This window comes from Sinocyclocheilus anshuiensis, unplaced genomic scaffold (assembly GCF_001515605.1).
Source record: "Sinocyclocheilus anshuiensis isolate Anshui unplaced genomic scaffold, SAMN03320099.WGS_v1.1 scaffold1075, whole genome shotgun sequence".
Taxonomy (NCBI): Eukaryota; Metazoa; Chordata; class Actinopteri; order Cypriniformes; family Cyprinidae; genus Sinocyclocheilus; species Sinocyclocheilus anshuiensis.
In genome coordinates this window covers 1,632,777-1,644,385 of record NW_015544163.1, presented here as the reverse complement: position 1 = coordinate 1,644,385, position 11,609 = coordinate 1,632,777, and the positions used below count along the sequence as shown (strand labels likewise).

At 35.7% G+C, this 11,609-nt stretch overlaps 1 protein-coding gene across 1 annotated transcript in view; it reads right to left on the bottom strand.

Moving 5' to 3' along the window:
* Positions 1-11,609, bottom strand: part of LOC107695707 (cilia- and flagella-associated protein 70) — a 26,024-nt gene that overhangs the window by 9,348 nt on the left and 5,067 nt on the right. The window contains exons 9-16 of the mRNA XM_016495729.1: positions 10,870-11,004; positions 9,202-9,351; positions 6,725-6,799; positions 6,524-6,615; positions 6,376-6,436; positions 5,965-6,159; positions 695-826; positions 406-531 (exon numbers count right to left, since the gene is read on the bottom strand). Coding sequence (XP_016351215.1) covers positions 406-531; positions 695-826; positions 5,965-6,159; positions 6,376-6,436; positions 6,524-6,615; positions 6,725-6,799; positions 9,202-9,351; positions 10,870-11,004 — 966 coding nt within the window. The remainder of the gene's footprint in view (positions 1-405; positions 532-694; positions 827-5,964; positions 6,160-6,375; positions 6,437-6,523; positions 6,616-6,724; positions 6,800-9,201; positions 9,352-10,869; positions 11,005-11,609) is intronic.

Here is an 11,609-nt window from a genome sequence, read left to right as displayed (position 1 = left end):
GCACTTGCATAATGTGGATTTACTTGTAATGGTAGGTAAATGGAAATAATATATGGTATTTCAGATACAAGTCAATAACCCATTAATTCAGCTACATGTTAAAAATATAAGCATATATATATATATATATATATATATATATATATATATATATTTTATTTTTTTTTTTATATATTTGATGAAAAATTTTGATATATATATTCGTATATATTAATTTTGATTTATGGGTAAAATATGACTCAGTATGAAACAATGTATATACTTGTATATACTACAATGAATAATGTACTTTACACTGTATTATAAACTACTGTGAAAAGCATGCTGTGTACATTATTAGGATGGGTAGAGAGGGAATCTAGTATGATAGTATGTTAAAGCAGCAGAAGAGCTGTGATGCTTCACCTCCTGATAGTACTGTGCTGCCAGCTGGTAGTCCGTGTTGAGTTCGGCCTCTCTGGCGAAGTGTTTGAGTTGAGCACAGCTCAGGACAGGCTCCTGATGAGCGTCCTGAGAGTCCACTGACAGAGTCTGAATCAGTGCATGAAAAACACAGACTGATAATACAGACACTTATAAAGCACCAGGGCTTAATAATAAAGGTTAAAGGTTTGTTCAGATCAATAAGCCTCAGTATGAGTAACAGTAATGCTTCCCCTAACAAATAACAGAAATGATTTTATTGAGGCATCACCTTATTAAGAGCAGCATGCATCTCGTCCACCAGGAACACGTATAACTGACTCAGGAACGCTTGCAGCTGTTCAGGGTCTGAGAAAGCCTCTGTCCTCAACATCTTCTCTCTTACGATCCGCACCACAGAGTACTGCCACATACAACATCAGGAGCTCATTTACATGCTCTGATAAACAACAGTATGAATCAGAACAATGTTACATATAGAAGTCCAAAACAATCAGTGTTGTTATTGACAATTAAAGGGAATGAATTACTCACCCTCATGTCGTTCCAAACCCGTAAGACCTTTGTTCATCTTCGGAACACTAATTAAGATATTTTTGATGAAATCTGACACAACGCATGCACGTGGTGCTACTGCTTACATTAACACGCACATGTGTCAGCACGTGCATGCGTTGTTTACATGAAGCGGAAGCAAGCGCATGCATCGTAAAACTCTTTCCACAATGGCGGTGCACCGCCGCAGACGGGATGAGAAGAATTGTTTAATTAAGTCATTATTTTTGTTTTCTTTGCGCACAAAAAGTATTCTCGTAGCTTCGTAAAATAGCGGTTGAACCCCTGATGTCATGGACTATTTTACCGATCTCCTTGCTACGCTTCTGGACCTGGGAACATTGCAGTGTGTTGCTGTCTATGGAGGGTCAGAGAGCTCTCGAATTTCATCGAAAATATCTTAAATTGTGTTCCGAAGATGAACGAAGGTCTTACGGGTTTGTAACGACATGAGGGTGAGTAATTAATGACAGAATTTTCATTTTTGAGTGAACTAACCCTTTAAAACTGAAAGTATTCAAACTATTTTTGCTAATAGACAAAGCTGAATAAAATAAAATATTAGAAGAAAAACTTATTCTTAACTCTTTAAACTCTTTATCTTAAAAACTTTACAAATTAGAAATGCTGCCTTGGCAGCTAACTGAAATAAATCAAAATGTAAGTACTAAAATTACGAAAACTGAAATAAAAATGATTTAAAGACAAATGTACATGACAAAATCAATAAAATAAAATAAAATTATTGAAAAATAGATAGATCACACCTGAGTGCGTCACACCTGTCCTCATCTTACTCCAGAAGATGCTAAAAAAAATAAAAAAATAAAACGATTTTACATCAAGTTATAGACATTTTACATCAAGCTATAGACGTTTAACTCGACGATACATTGTATCGCTTTGAAGCACAGCGGAGTGAAGTAAAGGTCGGCGCCAATACCTTGTGTTTGTTGCCTGTGGGAAAGCATGGCTGGTCGTAAGGATAAAGAGAAAGACTCTGGACAGTACATCACACATGAACAGGTGCGTGAATTGATGGAGCAACAGACTATTTTGAAAGAGCTGCAAGAGTTAAAAGTTAGCCTCCAATTTACACAAAAGGAGGTGGACGATTTAAAAGCGTCAAGTTTGTCGTCTAACTGTAAATCAAATGAAGATGACATACATAAACTGGCGGAATCAATGTTGGTGATAGATGGGAAAACAGACTTTCTAGATGCCCAGACCAGACGTCAGAATGTGATTATTGATGGAATTCCTGTAGCTGAGAATGAAAAGGTTTCAGACTCAGAAGAGATGGTGTTGGCTCTTTTTAAGGATAAATTGGACCTGGACCCCCTCACCATCAGTATACAGAAAGTTCAACGAGTTAATAAGTAGGCCTAAAGGATGAAATCCGGAGTTGGCCTCGCCCAACAATGGTGTCGTTTTAAAGAATCAAGGACAGAGATCGAGTGATGCCAACGCGAGAAAGCTGAAGGGTTCGAATATTTTTTATAAATGAGGATTATCCCGAATCGGTTCGAAAGATAATATTAATTGGTTAGTACATGAGTGCTTTTTAAAGAATCAATTGGTAAATATAATAGATGCATGTGGATTGAAACAGATGGTTAGACAACCAACGAGAATAAGCATAAATAATAAGGGCAAGTCCACATCATCTTGTATAGATCATATTTACTTGAGCAATGAAGATTTGTATACGACAGCGATATCAGTCCAAGTAGGTTGTAGTGATCACAAATCACAATACAGTTGTGATTGCAAGGAAAAACAAAATATCCAAAGCTAAGCAAAAAATTGTGTATAAAAGGTCATATAGGAGGTTTTCCCAGGAAGCTTTCTTGAGGGATATTGGTAATATAAAGTGGTCAGAGATTTATGGTGTAGAAGAACCAAACGATGCACTTGAATTATTTATTAGAAAATTTCAGCCAGTTACTGATAATCATGCACCTGTTAAGAAATTCATTATAAAGGATTGTAGAGCATCCTGGATTGATAGCGAATTAAAGGATTATATGGCTCAGAGAGACGAGGCGATGAGAACAGCAAAAAAAAAAACTGGTAGTGTAACGGATAGACAGAAATATTGTAAACTGAGAAATTATATCACAGGTCTTAATAAAAAGAAAAAGAAACAATATTATACATTACAGTTAAGTAGTAAGAAGAAAGATGGGAAGAAGCTTTGGAAGGTATTTAATAATATAATGGGAAGACAGAAGTCTCCACAACCTACTTCAATTGACTGTGAAGGTACTTATATGACAAAACCTGAAGAAATTGCCAATTATTTGAATGATTTTTTTAGCAGTAAGATACAGAATTTGAGGAAAGAAATATCATATGTGACAGAAAATACCTCTTCAATTCTTAATATAAAGAACTACATGAGAGATAAGAACTGTTATTTTGAGTTTGTTGAATTGGGAGAAGAAACTGTGAAAAGGCTAATAAAATCTGTCTGTAAAGACAAACAACCAGGGATAGATAATATAGATGATAATCTTATCCGATTAGCCATAGATTATGTGTCTGATCCAATACGTCATATTTTTAATAGGAGTCTTAAAGGTGACATATCATGAAAATCTGACTTTTCCAGGTTTTAAAGGGGTCATATGATGCTGCTAAAAAGAACATTATTTTGTGTATTTGGTGTAATGAAATGTGTTTATGCGGTTTAAAGTTAAAAAAACACATTATTTTCCACATACTGTACATTACTGTTTCTCCTCTATGCCCCGCCTTTTTGAAACGCGTCGATTTTTACAAAGCTCATCGGCCTGAAAAGCGAGGTGTGCTGTGATTGGCCAGCTATCCAGTGCGTTGTGATTGGCCGAATACCTCAAGCGTGAGACGGAAATGTTACGCCCCTCACATACTGTGATGCCATGTCCCGGCCGGAGCGACGAGGCAAAAACATGAAAACCCATTACAAACGAGGCATTTGTTGCATCAGCCTTTTTCTGCAAGCGTCTGAGAAAACAAGCGGGTCTGATTTCGCTCCCTTGGTGACGTGACAAAGGGATCTCATTATGATATTACAGCCCCTTAATCTGTAAACTTCCTCTCAAGGCACCGTCATTTTGATTTCGCAACCGACAACGGTGTACCAGCTCTAATGCCATGGTGAAAGTTTGAGCAGAACATGCTAACTGTTCTGTCTTTGGCTGCACAGACGAGCACAGAACACTATTTAGAGTCCCAGCCTCAGAGGAGACAACAGAGCAGTGGATTTATTGATTTATTTAATGTATATTGCTGCTGCCACACAGATCTAAAATAAACAAGCGATTTATTTCCCAGCTGTTTACCTTCACAGACATAACCGACTGTCTTTGTAACTCGTGTGTTTTTAACGTAAACTTGTGTGAATGAGAACTTAGTTTAGTACTCACATGCTGTGACAGCCACTTTCTGTCCGTGTGCTTCGGATGTGTGCGCTCAGAAAACCTTATATCTGAAGTTTAAACTCATATGGTTTAAAACGCATGATTTCAGCGCGATAAACATGATAATCAGAACCAAAACAGATTTTTTTAGCAGATACGAGCTGTAAAGGCGCAGCTCTATTCTGGAAAAGGGGGCGGGGAGCAGCAGCTCATTTGCATTTAAAGACACAGGCCCGAAAAACAGCTTGTTTCTGCTTCCACTCAAAATAGGCATTTTCAAAATTATATAATAAATGATCTGTGGAGTATTTTGAGCTGAAACTTCACAGACACATTCTGGTGACACCAGAGACTTATATTACATATTGTAAAAAGGGGCATAATATGTCACCTTTAAGCAATCAATATTTCCACAGGCCTGGAAGGAAGCTAAAATGATGCCTTTGACTAAAGATGTATGCTTGGATGGAAAGTTATTCAGATAATAGATCACAGAGAGTTTTTTTTTAACGAAAGTTATTCAGATAGAAGGGGAATTGAATGTGGAGTTCCACAAGGGAGCTGTTTAGGACCACTTTTGTATTCCATTTTTACAAATGATTTATATTTGGTATTAATAAGTGCTAAATTAACAATGTAAGCAGATGGTACAACAGTTTATGCATCTGCACAAACGTCGGTTGAATTGACGGCTATTTTGAATGAGGAGTTGGAGAGTATAGAAAAGTGGATTTTAGAAAACAAGTTGATACTAAATACATCTAAAACAAAGAGTATAGTATTTGGGTCTAATTATTCTCTACGGTCCAAACCGGATCTGAAATTATATATAAATAAAACACTTATTCAGCAAGTTAAGGAAGCAGAACTATTGGGTATCTCCCTGGATAATAAATTGTCATGGTCTATTGTCAGATAATATGGGCCAATGCTACAAAAAAAGGATTTGAGGAAACTCCAGTTGGTACAAAATAAGGCAGAGAGATTAATCCTCCAGTGTCTGTATGGTACAAATATTAATTGTATGCACTTTGATCTTAAATGGATCTTAAAAGAGTGGAAGATAGGATGATTGCTGCAATACTGTTATCAACATGGAAGGTTTTACATTTTAAAACTCCATTGGATCAGTATAATCAATTACAATCTAATGTTCAGTCACATGAATATGCTACTAGACGAGCAACAGAGGGTAGATTTCTACTCCCTAATGCTAAAACTAATTTTCTTAAACGTACAGTAACATTTAGGGCAATGAAATCATGGAATCTTTTAAAATAAAATGTAAGATGAAGTGCTAAAATTACTAACATTAAAACTGAAATAAAAACAGAAAAATACCTAATAAAATCACACAATCACATAATAAAATAACTAAAATGAAGGAAAACTAAAAACATAAAAATAAAAGCTAATTCAACACATTAATAAATTCCCTAATAGTATAGAAAACAGCCTGCTTTATTCTAAAGGTCAGAGAGAGGGTGGAAAAGGAATTATGAAACATTAAATTATGACTTTTTTGTTGCAAGTAACCTTGCAAATGGACTTCAAAAACACATTTAACCCGATTGAAATTTACCTTCATCTGTTCCTTGAAGGCAAAGTATTTCCCAGAGTAGTTGAGCTCTCCGAGAAGCTGGTTTTTACGCTGTTCCAGCAGGACTGGGTCCAGAGGTTTCCCACCCGGCAGAAACGCTGCCCCGAACAGCTGCTGGTACTGATCCAACACCTGAGCGGCCACACTCGCTATCTGAGACTGGTATTCCTGTACTGCCTGATAATATCAAGCACATTTATTATTATTCATATTTATAATAGATTCATATTATTCTTATTTATAACACAGTATGACCAAGGCATTTCATAGTACATTTCAGCCATTCTGTTTTGCTATAAACTGTTATAGACAAAAGATTTCCCACAGATCTGACTGTGAGAAAAAAATTAATGACAGAAGCGGTGAGAAATCAAGAACAAATGTTGTTTTTACTCTTTCTGCTCCTGCTGGCCGTCGAGGCAGTGGAGGTCTGGGAGGAACCAGCTCCATCACCCTGTATCAGACAGAATCAACTCACATGAAGTAGCATATCTGAGGACGACGCAATGCTTTGAATTTGAATGAAACTCTTTCCTATCACCGTTTGGCCAGCTCCTCCGGCGGTCTCTTTGGAGCCAGTGGCTTTTCCACAGCAATTTCAATAATAATGTACGATCTCGAATCGGCGTACATCTGAGACGATAAGAAAAGTTTAGGGGAAAAAGGTGAAAATCATACCTTACCAAGAGTGTTTTCATATTTCACTGCTTCATTTGACTATGTGATTGACAGATGAACTGACCTGTCCCTCAGAGTTCACCTGAGGCTCCAGTCCAGACAAGCTGTCAGTCTGAGCACATTTTCCCTGGGAATCCGGCTGTAGAAAAGACAACATCCTGTAGATCCATACTTATTTACTTATAAAATGTTTTGTGTGTATTAAAATAAACATGAAACGGCATTTAAAATCTATTTTACTTGCATAATGTGATGTACGCTACTGTTCGAAAGTTTGGGGTCAGTAATATTTTTTTGAAAGAAATTAATTATTTTATTCAACAAGGACACATTAAATTGATCAAAAATGACAAAGACAATTAATGTTACAAAATATTTCTATTTCAAATAAATGCTTTTCTTTTGGCATTTTAATTCATCAAAAAAATGTTCATGCTAGATTAGTAAGTATTAAACATATAATTAAATACATAATATATTAGATGTAAATAAATATTATATTATAAAATACATAGTATACACATACATTACCATTCAATATGTAATTAAAGTGGTGGTTCAGTGGTTTTTTTCTAGGCTTGATTGTGTTTATGGGGTGCAGTCTAACATGTGTTAATGCTTAGTTAAAAAAAAAACGCATTATTTTTCACATAATTTACCTTTATTCCACACCGCTCTGTCCCTTCTCTGAGAAACTCGCTGATCATTTCCTGCTTTTATGAAGCCCCGCCCTCAGAAATAGGTGATTGGTTAGCTAGCCCAGTGTGTTGTGATTGGCTAAACCGCCACTAGTGCACATCTAAACGTCCCGGCCCTCACCTCAGCGGCATGTGCTCCGGTTGTATTGTAAACAACGGCGTCGTTAATATCGCTTATCAGTTTGAGCCCGATTGAGAAGCAGAGGATATTATTGAAGAGGATCGTGCAGAACCTGTGCAAGCACGGCTTTTAATGGTAGGCCTATGTTTTTTGTTTGTTGTTGTCTCATTCTTCTAGATACGCTGTTATGTGTAAATGCTACTGCTTATGTTAGCTTTTAATATATGGTTTTATCCTGATTAAAGCTTTAATACAGTACGGCAACTGAACGCATGCGCGTCCATGTTTAACGCTTCGTATAGCTATGTGAAAATAAGTGTGAGAGAGAGTGTATAGAGCAGGGGAACGCAGGAACAGGATTAAGAACTGCTGCTTTAGAACACTGATTTTGAAACTTGTGAATCCATTAGAATCGTTAAAAGACAGAATCGCGATTCATATATGAACAGATTTTTACGTGCACCTCTAGGCAACATTACACACTAACTAACGTTAAAAAAGTGAAATCACAATCAACCACCCCTTTTAAGACATTTTTTTTTTTAAAGAAATTTATATTTTTATTCAGGAAGGACACATTAAATTGAGCAAAAATAATAGTAAAGAAATTATAATTTATATATATATATATATATGCTGCTGTTTTTAACTTTCTATTCATCAGTGAGTCCTGAAAAAAGCACTGCAACATTGATAATAATAATAATAATAAAATAAATGTTTTATCTTTGATCACAGAAATAAATTACATTTTAAAACAAATCGAAAAAAGTTATTTTACAGTTACAGTATTTTTTATTTTTTTATATTTTTATTTATTTGATTAAATAAAATACTTAAAAACATTAAAAAATAAAAATAAAAAAAATAATCCAAACATTCTGAGATTTATTTACTATCAATTGTTCAGTCTAGACAGCAATTAGAATACATGGAGTCTAATTAGAGTAAATGGACAATATAAAAAATATTTTTTAATTTCAGTGTTTCAAACAGCGCTCAGTTTTGCCAACATGAGTCAGAGATCTCAATACAAACTTTTTCATCAAAGTCTCTCAAGATCAAATAATCGATGTTCATTTTATAACTCTAAACTCATACTGGTGTCTCACTTGTTACTCCACTGACACACATCTGAGTGTCTCTTCTGGGACTATGATAAAGGTGTGTGTGTTTGTGTGTGTTGACTGAGCGGCTGTTATTTGTCTCGCGGGCAGCTGCGGCGTCAGATGCTCAGTTGGTGGAGCGGCTGTGTGTTCCTCACCTCTCTCCATCTGCTGCGGAGCCACGGGGTGTCAGAGAGGGGCAGATAAGCAAAGGAGATGATTCACCCAGCAATCTGCTGCTATTACAGCTAATTGGTTTGGGAAGCGTCTCTCAGCCACAGATCCGGATATAATTAGGGGGGATATCGAAAACGAGCCCCATTGCAGCACGGAAAGGGGAAGAGATGGCATCTGCTCCAAATGATCTTAACCCATGAACTCTATCAGGTCTCATTTGAGTAAAAACGTATGCTTTGTGTGCATATATGTAGATATAAGGAAAACTTGAAATCGCATCATATGACCCCTTTAAAAAAAGTAAGGAAATAATTTTCTGCAGTGAATGATACTAAAATAACACTGGTTCTCAGTAGGTACCATCTCCAAATACGTATTAACACTAAAGAAGAAGTAATTAGGATATTAACAAGATCTGACTTGTGATTTTTTTTTGTACCTTTTTGGAAACATCGTTGTTTCCTCTTTGGTTCTCCATGGTTTTACTCTGAAAAGCCTTTAAGGAGTTGACGGAGGAATTGGCTCGATTTCGGCTCAGTGCTGCCGGTGTTCTGCTCAACTCCTTCAAAACACTGTAGGTCCTCTGAGTCTGGAACAGCACAGAAGATAAGATTCACTGTCAAACAATCAGTCTCAAGATAGTATGTATGTTTTTGTTACTGTATCATTGAATGGGCCATTTAAAAATATTGATTATAAAGCGGATCCCGTTTTTAAAAGCAATAAGCCCCGTGAAGCCGTGGTTTACAGTGAATTTATAACAGCTAAGGGGCGTGAAATTCACTGTAAACCACGGCTTCTTGGGGCTTATTGCTTTATCAAAGTACTATTCATTTTTTATGGTGTCAAACTAGTCAAGTCACATTTGCAGTATTTATATACACAATACTGATGGTTTCAAAGCAGCTTCACATTAATAAACAAGAAAATCACAGTGTTATTAATGTAAAATCTATTATGAAAAGAAATTACATTTCAGCTGTAAAGCAGCTCTACAGAAGTCAATAGTGTCATTATTCAGCTCAATTCAGGTCAATAACCACATCAGTGTTGCAAAGTAAGTGCCATTATCCAGCTCAGTTTAGTTCAAATCTTGTTTTCATCCAATAGTGTCAGTGCAGTTAAATCGGTAATGTTATTGATTGAATATTAATTGTCTTTTAAACCCCAACTGAGCAAGACAGAGGCAACAATGGCAAGAAGCCAAATTTAAAATTAATTTAATTTTATCAGACTTAAAATGATACTGGAGACATTAGCTTCAAATGATTTTCTTAATCAATGCTATTTTTATCTTATTTTCCAGTACGGATATCTAAACATTATTAAATCAAGGTACATTTACTTGAGATATTGAGAAGTAAAATTACTTAGCATATTATGTATCTTTCTTTTAAAAATGTGAGCGTTTAAAGTTATTTTTAAAGTTAAATTGAATTAAAGTAATGTTTCTAACCCTGTGAGCAGATATTTTTCTTGTTTTAAAGGAACACTCCGCTATTTTTGAAAATAGGCTCATTTTCCAACTCCTCTAGGGTTAAACAGTTGAGTTTTTCCGTTTTCGAATCCATTCTGCCGATCTCCGGGTCTGGTGGTAGCACTTTTAGCTGTAGCTTAGCGCCGGAATGAGAGTATAGTTCCTAGCTATAGTTCCATTTTCCGTCGGTCTTAGTACACGATGCAACTACAGAAGAGTCAAGTTTTAAATAGGAAAAATATAGAAACTCTTTGGTCATTTTTGAGCGAGATGCTAACGGTCTAATCAGATTCAAAGATCTATGCTAAGCTACAGCTAAAAGTGCTACCGCCAGACCCGGAGATCGGCTGAATGGATTCCAAAACGGTAAAACTCAACTGTTTAACTCTAGGGGAGTTGGAAAATGAGCCTATTTTCAAAAATAGTGGAGTGTTCCTTTAAACACAAACTTAATTTTCATTTTTTAAAACAAGACTTAATATCTTGAGTCATTTTATATAATGAAATATTTTTTTGCATTGATCTGAAAGTGTCACAGTTTAATTCACATGGTGTCAGACCGTTCTGTCATCTCTGATCTTCATTTGAAGCATGATTCATTTCATGTGGCTGTGACTCATATTCACTCACCTTATTCAGCAGATCAGACTCATAAAAGGGGTAGATTCGGTACACCCCGTGTATACGCTGCACTCCAGGGTACAACAACGGCACCAGATCCATGTAAACCACTCCGTGGAATGAGATCTGTACCTCATCCTCCCCCTACAACACACAAAAGCAATATTTGTGGTTTATCAATAGGCAAGCACAATAATGGAATCTAAATTAATTGCTGTCTTGTTTTGGGTTTTGAGTCCCATCTTAACAGAATAGTTCACCCAAAAATTAACATTTGCTGAGAATTTACTCGCTCTCAGGCCGTTCAAGCTGCAGATTCATTTTAACAGATTTGGAGAAATGTAGCATTACATCACTTGCTCAGCAATGGATCCTCTGCAGTGAATGGGTGCCGTCAGAATGAGAGTCCAAACAGCTGATAGAAGTAACAAAGAGTACAAAACAAGGGCGTAGTTTTGGTTTGAACACTGGGGGTGTGAACTGTTTTAGTAGAGTCCCGGGTCATGCTCAGTCATAAGGTTTATTTATTTGATTGTTTGCTTATATATTTATTTTTGTAAAATGGTCTTTTGTGCTATAATCTATGCAAAGTTTGTTGATAACATAACTGCAATAAAGTTACATCATAGTTAACAATTACTTGTTTACATAGAATATATATATATATATATATATATATATAATGTATTTTATATATATGTATATTTTATATATATATATTTTATATATTTAATTTATTTTATATTAAA